Source organism: Ctenopharyngodon idella, chromosome 17, assembly GCF_019924925.1.
Source record: "Ctenopharyngodon idella isolate HZGC_01 chromosome 17, HZGC01, whole genome shotgun sequence".
In the NCBI taxonomy this organism is placed as follows: Eukaryota; Metazoa; Chordata; class Actinopteri; order Cypriniformes; family Xenocyprididae; genus Ctenopharyngodon; species Ctenopharyngodon idella.
In genome coordinates this window covers 15214315-15230278 of record NC_067236.1, presented here as the reverse complement: position 1 = coordinate 15230278, position 15964 = coordinate 15214315, and the positions used below count along the sequence as shown (strand labels likewise).

The 15964-nt window shown below is 35.5% G+C and overlaps 1 protein-coding gene across 4 annotated transcripts in view; it reads right to left on the bottom strand.

Moving 5' to 3' along the window:
* Positions 1-113: 113 nt before the first annotated feature.
* Positions 114-15964, bottom strand: part of ganc (glucosidase, alpha; neutral C) — a 20877-nt gene continuing 5026 nt past the window's right edge. For 3 of the 4 annotated variants that reach the window (XM_051869006.1, XM_051869007.1, XM_051869004.1), the window contains 23 exons: positions 13650-13712; positions 13444-13546; positions 11600-11727; positions 11332-11508; positions 10518-10539; positions 10370-10436; positions 10158-10254; positions 9823-10006; positions 9042-9186; positions 8596-8831; positions 8397-8523; positions 7274-7353; positions 6997-7140; positions 6828-6924; positions 6633-6734; positions 4562-4805; positions 4301-4365; positions 3760-3836; positions 3593-3667; positions 3390-3503; positions 1040-1152; positions 801-901; positions 114-685 (listed from right to left, as the gene is read on the bottom strand). In XM_051869006.1, coding sequence (XP_051724966.1) covers positions 579-685; positions 801-901; positions 1040-1152; positions 3390-3503; positions 3593-3667; positions 3760-3836; positions 4301-4365; positions 4562-4805; positions 6633-6734; positions 6828-6924; positions 6997-7140; positions 7274-7353; positions 8397-8523; positions 8596-8831; positions 9042-9186; positions 9823-10006; positions 10158-10254; positions 10370-10436; positions 10518-10539; positions 11332-11508; positions 11600-11613 — 2388 coding nt within the window. In that variant the 5' untranslated portion in view covers positions 11614-11727; positions 13444-13546; positions 13650-13712 and the 3' untranslated portion in view covers positions 114-578. Of the gene's footprint in view, positions 686-800; positions 902-1039; positions 1153-3389; positions 3504-3592; positions 3668-3759; positions 3837-4300; positions 4366-4561; positions 4806-6632; positions 6735-6827; positions 6925-6996; positions 7141-7273; positions 7354-8396; positions 8524-8595; positions 8832-9041; positions 9187-9822; positions 10007-10157; positions 10255-10369; positions 10437-10517; positions 10540-11331; positions 11509-11599; positions 11728-13443; positions 13547-13649; positions 13713-13900; positions 14110-15964 lie in introns of those variants that run through there. The other variant, XM_051869003.1, reaches the window with a different exon arrangement.

Sequence of the window (15964 nt, the reverse complement as noted above, 5' to 3'; positions counted from 1 at the left end):
CAATTTTCTATTTTAATATATTTTAGAATTTATTCTTGTGATGGAGCTGAATGTTCAGCATCATTACTCCAGTCTTCAGTGTCACATGATCCTTCAGAAATCATTCTAATATGTGGATTTTTTACTCATTTCTTTTATTAATATCACTTTTGTGTGTGTTTGGAAAACATGATACATTTTGTCAGGATTCTTTGAATAGAAAGTTCTAAAGAACAAGATTTATGTGAAATAAAAATCTTTTGTAACATTATAAGTGTCTTTACTGTCACTATTGATCGATTCAATGGATCCTTACTGAATAAAAATAATTTCTTTCTTACTGACCCCAACAACCCAACCTCTAAAATCATATCACATTATTGAATTTCTTGAGGTAGACAATCATTATGGAGGGAATCTTTAATATTAAATTGCATTATTAATTTGCTGATTTCTTTAACCAAATTATGTTTTATTGCAATTATAAGCTGCTGTGGCTCATTTTAAGGCATGCAACAGCATCTGAAAAATAATAAAATTAAAATTGTAAAAAATAAAATAAAATAATGTAATCCTGGTAATTTGAAAAATACCATGAACTATATTATTATTTCCCAGTCTTTGTGTATTTCTAGGCCCAAGCCAGTTAAAGTTAATACACCTCGTTTTACGTCGAATTCATGTATGACTGAGGTCCTCGCCGCACCTTAAAGAGAGAAACAGAAGTTTAGTAACTAATATCTCTCTGGTTTATATTTAAAACCACATAATTTATGTATGAAGTATTCTACTAATAAAGAAAACTTTTGGCTTCTTCACACCTGATATGAGATTGGGTTTTCTTTTCAAACTATTCAGACCAAGAATGACCACTGATTCCACTTTGTCATCTGAGACAAACAAGGCTTTATCCTCAGCACAGCTGAAAACACAAGGAGAACGGTGTATTGAGCTTTCTGAACACACACAATGGTATATAATCTGTTCTTCTAACTTTTATTTTTTTTTAAAAATGAAATTTCTAAAATATGAAGGAAATGAAGTGATGTTGGGCCATTACCTGCTAACAAGCCTACCAGCTTGCATGCTAAAACGGCGCAAGCAGAACTGCATCTGATCTCTGTAGCTAAAAGAGTGGCCATCATCCAGATAAAGAAATCCATCAGCATTGCCCTGTAATGCAAAACATATAATCCAAATCAATGCAGTCTACAGTTATGTGTGTGTTTGTGTGCTCAAATCTGGTTTAATGTTGGACTCAAAGATTTGACTATGAGGCACCAACAAAACATTCCAACCATGTTTCTTTGGACATGTTCACTTGCAATACAATGTTTTCTGAACATGTATAATTTTCAATACTGTAGAGCAGGGGTTCCCATTTTTGTCAGAACCCCTAAAAAGTCATGTAAAATATTTACTTGAAGTAAGCCCTGAGATTTGAAGTTAATATTTCAATAAATTAGCAACACATTTGCATATTCACTGATGATGGTTAAGGGTCACTTTTTTTATTGTTTTTATTTTTAAAAATATTTTAAAGAAATAATAAAAATTGTACTTCAAAGTAAACAATTTTGATAAAATAATAATGATAATAAATTATAATAAATGATATAATAATAATAATAAGTTTGATATTATAACAATTTTATTTTACACTGTAGAGTGTAGCAACTCTAATGTCTTAAAGTGCCACTATTATTCTATTTTAAAGGTTCCTCCTAGTTTTGTTTTGGAGGTCTTCTACAATAGTTTTTACATTCATCCAAGGTAGGGCTGGGCGATAAGGCCAAAAATATTAATCACAATATTTTTTTCCATATCATATGATAATCAATATTTATCTTGATATTAATTTACCTACCATTATTGGGGAAGGAAATGCTTTCCACATATTTGTTAGACCTTGAGAATGAATGTAAACATAAAAACTTATTTGTTCACAATTAAACTCCACGTAGTAGCTACCTTTTAATTCAGGGTGCCATGAAATCTATTTTATTTTCGCCTAAATTTCCATTTTACTTTTTGGGGGTTGTGTGTTTTATAATTTAATATAAATTTATATTAATTAACAATTTAATCAATTTAAGATTTAGATTTTCAGACCATATTTAACATAAATGGTTCATACAGCATTATTTTCAGCTTTATATTTGGAATATAGAACAGTCATCTGTAAACATTTTTATTTTCTCAGGTTTTTTAAATTTTTTTATTGGTTTTCTCGAAGTGACAACATACAGATCCCCTAAAATAAAATAAAAAAATACAGACTTTTGCATGCACACAAGAAACTTTTTCGAGCCCTCGAGTAATTATTCAAGCATTACAATTTATAGTTTTATATATACACTCGTCTAGGCCTAACCTATTTCCTTTGTGTGTCACTGCCATCTTACTATGAACAAAACGAGAGCATGGATGCATATGAAATAGAGATCTATTTGCTCAAAATTTGGCTTTTCTTAGGGTACTACCTTTAATATCAAGGCCTAATATCCAATTTAACGCATTCCCTGTGGCGGCGGAGAAACCATGACACGAAATGGGCTGATGGCACAATATGGCTGTGTGCATTGTCCTATTTGCCAAGTTCAAGGGTCTAAAAAAAAAAAAAAAAAAAAAAAAACTGGTACTGTAAAAAAGTGTTCAAAATTTGTCTTTCATTAGGGCAGTACATCATATTTCAAGGCCTTAGGCCTGCTTTAATGCATACTCTGTGGCGACCAAGAAACCACACCACAAAATGGGCTGATAGCACAATAGGTGGCTCAGTGTGCATTGTCCTATATGCTAAGTTTAATGGTTTCTCGTGCACACACGAAAGTCTGTATATGTTTTATTTTTGCAAGGTCCTTTTAGAGTGCTAAGAATGTCATGAGAAGAAACACAAAAAGCTTATAACCTGCATTTTTGCATAATGAAAAAGTGCACCTTGAATTCATTCAGTCGTGTTTGACAATCACTAAAGAATCACTAAACAGCTGCCATGAAAACACACTTCTTGTATGATGAATTTACTTTCATTAAATTCTTAATTTTCTATTATATAAAAGTAAATAGAGGCAATAGTCTGGAAATGCAAATATTTTTCCATACTCTGCTTTCTTTTTTCCATACTTTTCCAGACCTGGAAATTACTCAAATCAAATTCCATACTTTTCCAAACTGCGTAGGAACCCTGTACTCCAGTCTTCAGTGTCACCTTAAGAAATCATTCTAATATCCTGATTTGCTGCTCGAGAAACATTTCTCATTATTATAAATATGGAAAACAGTTCTGCTACTTAATATTGTTTGTGGAAACTATAATACATGTATATTAAGGTATTAGCATCTGATTCCATCCCTGACCTGTACTATGATACCACCCAGTACTTTCTGTTCTATTGTCATGTGGTCACCTTAGTGTCCAGGGCCACAGTGAGAGTGATTGGATGCTGCTGTAAGTCTGCTGTACTGGACCCGCAGCCTGCTCTCCTGGGCACCACAGTCCCGCCACGCTGGAACACGGGCACCTAACACAGAGGGTATACCGTAAATAACTCTGTAAGACTACTAGTACTTAGTAGACTGCAGTATCAGAGATGAAATGCGAGTCACTCACAGTGTTCAAAGTCACTGGCAGATTCAGAGTTCTGGGACCCTTGTGTACCTCTGCTGTGTTTGTGTCGTACCACAGCTTTTAAACACACAAAACATCTCTTATGAACACACTTAAACCTTCAGTACAATCAATGTATATAGTACAATTCATACGTGAATTAGGCTTACCTCATCAGACCCTGGGAGCAAAACCCTGACCTCTGTGACCCCAGGATCTGTCACAGGGCACACAAGGAGAGCACTGCCTGAAAAATGTCCATTAGTTAGAATGGTATCTGACACTGTTTTAAAAATCATATATAGTGACCAGTGGTGGATGAAGTACACAAATCAAGTGGAAAAGAAAAAAGTATAAGCACTCCTTTTCAGTTTCAGCTCTCAAAGAAATCGTTTACAAATCGGACATTGCAACCGCGTCTAGAATTGTGCTGAATTCTTTGTTTTGTTTTGAATTCTATGGAAGTCAATGGCTATAGTCAACTGTTTGGTTACCAATATTCTTCAAAATATCTTCTTTTGTTTTCAACAGAAGAAAGAAACTCGCACAGGTTTGGAACAACATGAGGCTGAGTAAATGATGACATAATTTTCATTTTTGGGTAAATTTCCCTTTAATTTGTGGCCATGATATCTATTTTTTTTCCCTCCATATTCCACATTTATAGTGACTTCATTAGCAGTATTACACCGCAGATCTGGTCATGTTTACCAATCATGTACTGATTCTCCACAGCAAATGTGCTTGTATCACTGGGAAACTCTACCCAAAGAGGTCTGTAGGAAAACACACAGAAACAAAGATGGAGGTTGGAAAAGGTCTGTAAAATGACATGCATCTTTCCTGCACCACTTACCAGCTCACTTTTCTAACGTAATAAGGATTTTCTTTTAAATGTAAATCTACTTTACTGTGTCAGCATACATATAAGCCATACTAAATAAGGATGTGCTGCAGTTTAAAATGCAATACCTGATGGGAGGGAGGGCTGACGTGTGTGCTTGGTGAAACAGAGTGTACCAGTACGGCAGGAGACAGTATCTGTCCTGAACAGCAGAGCGGATTGCAGAGGTGACTTCGTCCCCAAACAGCCAGGGCTCACGCCGCTTGGTCATTTTAGCAGAGTGTCCCCTGAAAAATGGCTGAAGAGCCCCTGCTTGATACCAGCGGACCAGAAGCTCGGGGTCTGGATCCTGCACAAAACCCCCTACATCGGCTACACACACACATACATGACCATATTCAATCAGTGTTGGTCATTTTACGCCCAGTTCAGCATGTACACCATCGTTCAAAATTTTCGTAAGATTCGTAAGATTTTTTTTAATGTTCTTGAAAGGAGTCTCTTACGTTCACCAAGGCTGCTTTTATTTGACCAAATATACAGTAAAACAGTAATATTGTAAAATATTATTACAATTTACAGTAACAGAACTGATTTCAGTTATAATATATTTTCATGTGTAGCCTACTTTATTCCTGTGATGTCAAAGCTGAATTTTTAACATCATTACTCCAGTCTTCAGTGTCATATGATCCTTCAGAAATCATTCTAATTTGCTGCTCAAGAAACATTTCTTCTTAATATTAATGTTAAAAACAGTTGTGCTGCTTAATATTTCTGTGGAAACTGTAATATTGTTTTTCAGTATTCTTTGATGAGTAGAAATTTTAAAGCAAGAGCATTTATTTGAAATAGAAATAATTTTTGACATAATAAATGTCTTTACTGTCACATTTGATCAATTTCATGTATCCTCGCTGCATAAAAATATTAAAAAAAAAGAATCTTACTACAACCAAACTTTTGAACAGCAGCGTATTCAGGCCCTAAAAGGAACACTCACCGAGCACCTAATGTGAGTAAAAATCTGCGTTGGTGAATATATGAAACATCTCAATCGCCAGTAACATTTTTATGAATTGTAACAATACAATGTTGCGCAAATACTAAATTGAGGTCTCTTTCACGTCTTCTTACACTTGAAGGGACAAATTCACACAAAATTATTTCAAGAAATGTCTGTTTCTGCGATTATCTTAGTAAACAAGTCGGTTATGTCCAAAATGAACGTAAACAGTTGAGAAAGAAAACACGTACACAGAAGGTATCAGTATATTGGATCCGTGCATTTGATCTTAAAGTGACAACAGTCTAATATACCTGCTGCTGTTGGTGATTTTAATGTTAAAAAACACTCACTGCTCTTGAATGAATAACATTTGTAACTTTAATAAGGATTAATCTTTCTTTTTTTTCCCGATATTAATAGGAATTTGCATATTACTATATATCCTTATATTTATATATGTAAGTGGGAATGTACGTAAGTATACATACATAGCTTCATTATTTTTATTATTATTGTTATTATATTATTATATCAAACATCCGATTTCTTCAACTCCATTCTTTATATTCAATAATTAAATTGACTGAATGTACCATGTTAATAACAATAGATGTTATAAAGAAAATGTATATACCGTATCCATGTATATTGGCATGTATCTGTGTGTATCTTTATTTCTTTATGTATCTCTGTATGTTTGCTCTGTTATCTTTTCTCTTCTTGTTTTTGTTCTGCTTATTGGCTTCCTGTTATGTTATCTCACCTTTCACTATTCAATAAAAAAAAATACAAAAAAATAAGGATTAATCTATAATTTAATAAGGATTCATCTATAATCTTTATTTTATACAGTGAAGACTATGCAGCATTATTTTACATTTGATTAGCCTACTTTATTCAATTTCTCTACCTGAAAACTACTGTTAGACCTACCTAAAAAGCACTGTTTTCTCTGGTATCTAAAATTTTGGTGTCATAACTGCCTGTTTTTGTAAAAACAGTTTCATGGCCAGTAAATTTTCTTGAGTCACCGGCCATTAGCAAGTTAGTTTTAGGCCTTAAGTGTATACTATATGTATGACATCTTTACCAAAATATTATTTAATATTATAATCAACTTTACTTTGTAGGTTAATGTATGATATATTAAAATAAATATGACATAAAAACTATTGCTTTATTAGTCTAACCTCCACAAAACTGTATTCCTGTCAAACTCAGTGACAACAGCATGGGTATTGAAATCTTCAAGTACTCCCAAGTAGCAACATTGTCCCCAGTCCATATGGCACCTGTGACATAAACAGTTCAGTGTTGCTATGGGCTGTGTTGTTTGTTTCATAAACACAATGGGCATAGCGTATGTCATCTGATTTTGAAGTTACCTAATCTTTGAGACCCAGCAAAGAAGGAACGTGTAAGGATAAACGGTCTTTCTGTGCCACCTGAGCGGGTTAATAAGCCCTCAAATGTAGCCATATGCTGTGAAGGGGGAAAAAAACAATATAATCATAGTCTATCTCTATATTGCAAGCATGTTTAGACTGAGCTTACCTGATAAAAGCCATATAAGTTGTGTAGTTCCCTATGTTCCCATCCTCCGTAGTGCACTGCATCTTTTGGCATTGTCTGCTCTGGCCCGTTAAAGACAGAAGGTTCATTCATGTCGTTCCACACAAACAAAGATTCTGTTGAGCCCTAATGCAAGAATGGATAAAGAGCAAACAGTTACCTATAGAAATGTAGAAACAATGAATTGTTTTTTTTTAGATCAAATTATGCTAAGGAACCAGTGAACCACTTAAAATAGTGACCAAAAATTGAGACTCACTTCATATTTGCTTAGAGAGAACTGTCTGGCATACCATGACCTTGTCTTTGAGCTACTGAAGTCCAAATAACTGGATTCACCTGATGGAACAGTTATTACTTGATTTTTACATTTTCTTAAAATGTGAGTGCCAAATTTGATGTGAAATAAATGTACATGACAACAGCGTTTTGGGGACCTGAAAACGGAAACTTTTTTTGGACACAATACCATTATCGTCTCCATGTAAACAACAAAAAGGCAAATTTGTGAAAATGGTGACGTCATGCGCATGCATATTACGTGTTCAGTCTATAGGTGCATAGTGTTTCTTTACAAAGCGACATCGCCAACTACTGGCCTAGCATGAATAATAAAGTGTTTGTAATCATTTTCATGGATCCGTGTGAACGGGGATCGTTTTGACAATGCTGTTGCCTGTACGCGAAAAACGCAAAGGAAAAAGTTTCCATTTTTAGTACATCATTGTCGTGTAAACGTACCCTAAAACTGAAGTAAATATACATGTCAGCGTTACGTTTTTAGTTTTGGTTTTTACCTGTTTGTTTCATTTCCTCGTTTGTTTCCTTGGTTTCTCATTGATTGATTATATTTTACACCTGTTGCTTGTTTTGTTGATTGTTTTTTTCCAGGTATATATTGTGCTTGTTTTCAGTCTGTCTTTTTTTAAGTATTTGTCAAGTTTAGTTGGTTGTTTCATTCATGTTTTTTAATCCTGAGAATCCAGAGTGTTTTGTGAAGTTTTGAGTTTTGTAAATAAAAGAACTGCTGCGAACAGATCCAGCTTACATTTTTCCGTTTCTGATTTTCAACCAGGCGTGACAATAAAGCTAAATTGAAATATTAAAAAACCCAAAATATAATAAATTTGACAAAAGCAAATTACAAAATTACTAAAGCTAAAATTAAAAAATGAAAATACAAAAATAAAAGCTAATTCAAAATATTAAATACTATAATAGAAGAATATAAAAATAATACTAACCATATCCCTTTAATCATTAGCCTAGTAATAGTGATCACTAATTAAGAATTATGGAGAGTTTTCTGTTTTGACTTTTAACAGTTATTGCACTGTAGCAACTTTCGAGTCTTTTTGAGAAATTTGTATACTGAATCTTACCTGGCCAACATGTTCCTTCATAAACAGTGCCTTCTCTATTCTTCACAAAATGGCCGCCTTCTTTAGCTTCACAGTAAATAGACCAATCAGGATCAATCTTGATGTGCGGGTCACTAATAACAACCAACTAAAAAGGCAAATAATAAACATAAAAATATATACCTTATACCTTTTAACTTTATAAGCCTAATGACAATACCTTCCTGTTCTTCTTCTGGAGGTGGTGCTGTAGTTCTGCTGGGTTTGGAAAAAGCTTGGAGTCCCAGGTGAAGTAGCGCTTCCCATCTGTGTGCTCTATGTCCAACCATATGACATCATACGGAATACAGTGGGAGTCAAATCCAGCATCCACGGCTTTCACATCTGCCTCGTCCTCGTAGTTCCAGCGACATTGGTGATAGCCCAAAGAGAAGAGTGGAGGAAGAGCCTGATAGCCTGTTGGCAGAGAAATACTAAAGGAACTTCTGCATACATTTATATCCACCTTCTTTTCAACCTAAGAGCAGGTGCGGCCATTTGTAACTTGAATGTGCAAGGTTTCCGGTGTCATTTAAAGAAAATCAATGCCAGTGAAAAAATTACAAAAGTCCTAAATGTACTTTTTGGTTATACCACCATTGACAATATTTGGGGAATGATCAGCACCTGTGAGTTGAGCATACTGAGAGAACACTTGGGCAGGTGTGGGACCCAGCAAAATGAAACAGTCGATTGTGCCGCTCTCTGATATCCATCGCACATCAGTCTGAGGTAAGATCTTGCTTTTCTTCCCTGGTGGTTCATCCTCATCCTGTACAGACAACAAAAATAATCAACTGAAACAATACACATCTGAAAATGCACATTTCTCTTATTTTATTGACTTAGACTATTCTCCAGCTAACAGGGAAAGTTCTTAGAACTTTGGCTAATGTTCTGGCAAGGTTCTCTCAAAACAAAAACGTATGTTCTATGTGAACAGAATAATGTGAATAGAATGTTTGTTCAAAGTTCTGGTCTTTAATGATGTTCTAAAAATGTTAGTACAAAGAAATTATTTATACATTGTTCATGGAATGTTTTTTTCTGAAATGTTGGAAGTTTACTACTTGTTTCAGAATGTTCAGAGAATATTCAAAAGTAACGTTACCATAATGTTTGCAAAACTATAAATGGAATGTTCCCTTAACATTTGTTTAACCAAGAAATTTTTTTTTAAGTATTTAAAAAAACTGGACATTTTGAATGTTCAGGGAACCTTTAGAAATAATATCCTCATAACTTAATAGGAACGTTAGCAAATGTTCTTAAAATATATTTTTGTTAGCTAGGTCAACTGTTATCGGAAAGTCATTTAAACTTCTCAGTGTGTAATTTCTGTCCCACTTGTGACACCAAACACTATTGCAATTGTTTCCAAACAGTCTATCTAATAATACAACTGCACCTCATTTGGCTCTGAATTGTACTTGACATCAACCAGAGTCTCAGACGCGTTCAGCCAGAACACTCCAGCTGTCCTCTCTGGCTTGTGAGCTATCAGGACAGGGACAGAACCGTAAAGACCCAACCTGCTATTGATGTCATAGCCAAACACATCCAAGTTGTACAGCCGATACGCCTCAGAGACACTGTGAAGTAAAACAAGAGTTGGGGTTTGACTGCTACATCTTATTAGGCAAGAGTCTATTCTGCTTAATTTGTCTTCTGTAGGTACGGATCGTGTCTCAACTACATTAGTTTTTAAAAGCAAACTCTGAAATATTTTATGAAGTGCACTACCTTGTGTCCTTCAACACCAGGGTATCAGCATGTTCAGGAAGACCATACGTATGGTTGAACCCATGGAGACTTAAGTCCATACCCACCGAACTAGGACCTGAATTTAAGACATCATATTGAGGATTTTTTAACCTCTCACGAAATTCCCAATCACATGGATTCTATTTAAAGTTAGTGGGTTTTATGTTATATAATATGTTATGGAGGTTTACCGTTCGCCTTGATGTCCTCAAACTGTCTGAAAGTTTCCTTCCACAGGCCGCATCGATTTTCATCTCCCTTTGAGATGGAAGAACATGATTTGTCACACAAGAAAGTTCTGTCAATAATACATTTTCACATTAAAGCCTATAATCTCACCTGACATGAATTTGAAGACATCCTGGAAGAAATTTAAATAGTGTTAAGTGGGAAAAACCAACATTAGCTATTACCAAGGTTCTTGAAGGAATAGTTCACCCAAAAATGAAAATCCCATAATTTACTCACCCTCAAGTCATCACAATCGGAGTTATATTAAATAATATCCTGGCTCTTCCCTCTTTGTAATGGCATTGAATGGTGCCCGATTTTATGAAGCTCCAAAAACGCATCCATCCATCATAAAAGTAATCCATATGACTCCAATGGGTTAATAAATGCCTTCTGAAGTGAAGCGATGGGTTTTTGTAAGACAATTATATCCATATTTCAAACTTAACAAACTATAATCACTGGCTTCCGGCAACAGCCATACACACGTTCACGAGGGAGTTGACTTCCAGCGGAAGGGTGACCTTTGACCCTAAGTATGACGTAGGACGTATAACATAGGCTTAACGTAAGCTTAGGTGAGAATTGACGAATATGGAAGCGCAGGGATAGAGCAAGGATAGAGATATTTTCCTTACAAAAACTCATTGCTTCACTTCAGAAGGCATTTATTGGAGTCATATGGATTACTTTTATGATGGATGGATGCGCTTTTTGGAGCTTCAAAAACTCGGGCACTGTTCGATGCCATTACAAAGAGGGAAGAGCCTGGATATTATTTAATATAACTCAGATTGTGTTCGGCTGAAAGAAGAAAGTCATATACACCTAGGATGGCTTGAGTGTGAGTAAAACATAGGATATTTTCACTATTCCTTTAAGGGATTATTAAACAACAGTACTCATTTATTGGTCCTCATACCTAGTTGGATCTTGCAGAGTCTCAAAGTAGAGTTTGTTTTCTGGGTTGAGTGTGACAATCTCCTCCCCATCACAGGAAATCTCTAGTTTGAAAGGTGAAAAGGAAACCAGCAGCTGGTACTGCCCCAGACCCCAAGTTAGACATACACTGTCCTCTCTCTTCCAATGAACTCTCAGCCTGTCAAAAGGAATACCAATAAAGGACTGGCAGTAGTAGATCTAGGAGAGATAAGTGAGATGTGAGGAGAATCGTGAAGTTGATGACTTACGGCTCATATCTCATCTCTCCAACCAGAACGTCAGAAACATGGTAGCGTGGTTTCACAGGCTGAAGCTCATCAATAGAAACTCTGACCGTTCCATTTTGGGTTGCCCGTATTTGAAGACTCAGCCGATCCTGGAAGATGTAGAAATAGTTTCAGTCACAGTTTTGATATCTCTGAAATCATCCTACTACTCCAAAAAGTTTTTTTATTTTTTATTCAGCAAGTACACATTAATTTGATCAAAAGTAACAGTGAAGAATTTTTAATGTTACAAAAGATTTTATTCAATTTTATTCAGGGAATCTGGAAAAAAAGGAATTACGGTTTCCACAAAAATATTAAGCAGCACAACCACTTTCAACTGTGCTCATGTTCATCTGCGACAAGACATGTTTCTTGAGCAGCAAATCAGCATATTAGAATGATTTCTGAAGGATCATGTGACACTTAAGACTGGAGTAATGATGCTGAAAATTCAGCTTTGCCATCACAGGAATAAATTACATTTGAAAATATATTACAATTGAAAAAAGCTATTTTAAATTGTAATATTTTACAATATTGCTTGTTTTCCGTATTTTATTTTTATCGAATAAAAGCAGCCTTGGTGAGCCATTTCAAAATATGAAACAAAAAATGTATTACTTAAAGGGTTAGTTCACCCCAAAATGAAGATAATCATTTATTACTCACCCTCATGTCGTTCCCGTAAGACCTTCATTCATCTTCGGAACACAAATGAATATATTTTTGATATAATCCGATGACAGGCAGTGAGACAGAGCGCAACGGGTCATATTACTATAAGAAATAAATTGGAGGGGAACGTAATCGGCGGCAGGTTATGCTAAACATGTCAAAGAATTATTTCACCTGTCGAATACGTTCCCCTCCAATGCATTTTTTTATAGTAATATGACCCGTTGTGCTCTGTCTCACTGCCTGTATCCACTTTTGTGTCCTTAAACATTCGTTTTTTGGGGGTCGACAGCTTATAAAAACTTAGTTCTGGGTTTTTTGGATTGTTTGCTGTACACCTTGTCACATAGCAGCTTTTAGACATTGTTCTATTTTTTGTTTTAAGCCAGAAATGACAAAGAGGCAGCCTCACGCTATATAAAGTCAATGGGGACTGTTGGATTATTTCCCCCCGGTGGGCGTGGTTTTCAGATTATGTCGCGTGTCGCTCTGTCTCTATATAGTGATGGGCCGATTTCAAAACACTGCTTCGGAGCTTTGCGAATCGAATCAGTGACTCGGAGCGCCAAAGTCACGTGATTTCAGCAGTTTAGCCGTTTGATATTAGATCCGTGTCACCGATTCGATTCGTAAAGCTCCGAAGCAGTGTTTTGAAATCGGCCCATCACTATATTGTTGAACAGTCGTTATTTATTTATTTATTTTTTTGGCGCACAAAAATATTCTCGTCTCTTTATAATATTAAGGTAGAACTACTGAACTCGCATGAACTGTTTTAAATATGTTTTTAGTACCTTTACGCATCTTGAGAGAGGAAATGTCATTGCTTTGAATGGAGGCCTCACTGAGCCAACGGATTTAATCAAAAATATCTTAATTTGTGTTCCGAAGATGAATGAAGGCCTTACGGGTGTAGAACGACATGAGGGTGAGTAAAAAATGACATTATTTTCATTTTTGGGTGAACTAACCCTTTACTTAAAAAATAAATGGTCATTGTACTTATTTTGGTCTTTAGAAAGCAGAATAAAAAGAATATCAAATTAAGTAAATGCATTAAAATGATTGTGTTAAACATATTTTTACAAACCCCTGCCCTAGACAACAGTAAAGAATGAGTTATGTGAAAAAAAGCAGTGGCAGTCCACCTGAGAGTCCCGCTGCCAGAGCTCCAGACTGGCTCCTCTATCTGTGAGTACTAAAGTCTCGAAGGAGCCAAAGTACTGAGACACTGCTTTATCTCTCTGTCGCCTAATATAGAGATCAAATGTCAAATGAAAACTTATCCAATATTTTTCACTAAAGAGACTTATTTCCTAAATAATGACATCTAGTTAATATTAATAATACTTACCTGTAGAATGTAATGTCATGGTTCTTCTTAAACTTCTTTTTAAACTCATCACCCGGCACGATACTGTAATGTATATGTACATCATAAATACAGTGCATTCTATTCTGGTCTAATATTTCTAATACAGTGATCTGCAAGCATATGCTACATGTAACAATGCTGATAAACACAGATATGGCTCACAAACAACGTCCTTTCGATTACATTATGTGCAAGCATGAACATTTCAATGTTGCAGAAATGCTATTTACCTCTCAATAGACTCAGCTGAAAAACTCACGTCCATTTTTGCCTTGTCCAAATACCCACACCTGCGGTCTTGGCCACTTGAGCGCTCGAGATTGCGACAGGAAATACGCGCGCAAGACTGCCCCATGTCTTAAAAATGCCCAAGTGCACTGCCCTTAATGCACACTAAACCCACACTATCGTGAACCCACACTATTCGAGGCTAAGCGTATCCCATCATGCATTATGTTGGGGAACTCGCATGCCCCGAAATCGCGAGATATCAAGGAAAACATACGACTATAAGTTAAATTAATTATATATTACATATAATTTGGTAGTAAAATATAAAGTGTTGCACATTTTATTGATGCAAAGATGAGTAGGCTATGTGTATTTTGTACATCATTCACAACTGCTTTTTATCACTCAAAGAAGCACCACAATTTTAAAATTGTTAGTTACATAGCGACCACTGAACAGACATTTAGAAGTGTATTTTAAAATGCAAAGTACTGAAAATAATTATTTAAAAAAATCTGTAAACGCTTGCATTTTTTACACCACTAAAAGTGTGTCCCATCGGGTAATCAAAAGTTCTACACAGTCTTGCAGTCTTCACGCCTACTTGAACACTTGGGCCAAATACAGGAAATACGTCATGTAAGTAGACAAGTGGTCAAGTGCAAATGTGGGTATTTGGACACGGCTAATGATTCCGCCAAATGAAGAGGAAGTTATTTGATAGGGCTAGAGGTGTGTTCTTTCTATTGGGCGACAAACGCTAATACTTTTAAATGTTATGGGCCACAAAGCAATATTCCTACGGGGGGCGCATGATGGCTCAGACAGCCGAATCATCCATTCAGCCGCATTCAAATCTAAATGCGTTTTTGTCTTTCTTGAAATATTTCAAAACGTTTGTAATCTCTTAAACTATTAATTTCAGCGACTGTTATCTGGCATACAAACTGGAACCGGCCTAATCAATCTGTAAAAAGATTTTGAAAACTCTTTGTATACATTAATTACAAACGGCTGTGATTGGTCCATTCTCAGTAGCGTTGAGAAAAGTAACAGGTACAGAGACAGCACCGTTGATGTGTGGTATTTCAGTAGCTGTCTGGACAATAATTTACACTTTAGGTATGCCAATATATTAATAGTGATTCTATTTTAAGACACAAATAAAATATAAATATGAAATATATACATAAAATCGACGAATACGTTTTTAGACACCCACCTTCTGGGCTTCTAAGCCCCGCCTATTTGATAACTTAAATTGGCATTCTCGTTTTTCACTTTCTGTTGTTCTTTTGAGCCCTGTGACATTTTATGGACGAAATGTCACGCTGTTAACGATTGGGTGGTCTGTGATCGGACAGTAGCTAAAATAGCATTTTTTAATAGTGTTGATATTATTGACTGCCTCCTTCCTTTTGAGAATTGCCTGTTTGAATTATATGGTATATGGTGTTACACAAAGGGATAGTCCAACCAAAAATTAAAATTGTCATTATTTACTTCCTCATGTCGTTGCAAACCTGTATGACCTATGGACAAAATTACAATGGAAGTCAATGGAAACTAAATTGTTTGGTTACCAGCATTCTTCTTTTTTTTTTTTGTGTTCACAAAGAAATAAATGCAGGCCTATAGGTTTGGAACCACATGGGAGTGAGTAAATAATGACACTGTGGGGACACAGAAAAAGCCAACACTTTCCGTCTAAAAATAAGCAATTTATGTATGGATGGCAAAAATAGATATCAGGGATTGCATGTATCAATTTTTTTTTTTTTAAACGGTGTACATTGTACATTTTTGTACACTTTTTTAAATATATAAAATGGGTCGTATATTATTTAATAATTGTTGTAGTAAAAGTCCCAAACCAGACAAGAGGCCAACAGTACTATATTCAGAAACTGTGATTTGCGTGTTTCCGTGTTTAAACAGAAGAGGGCATCTTTCTCATAGTATCGGTATCAAGCTGTTCTCGAGAACGCGCCAGGATAATCCCAATCTACGTGCACTCTCAGAGTGGAATGCTAGTTCACGCGCTTGCTGTTGCGAAGGGCGAT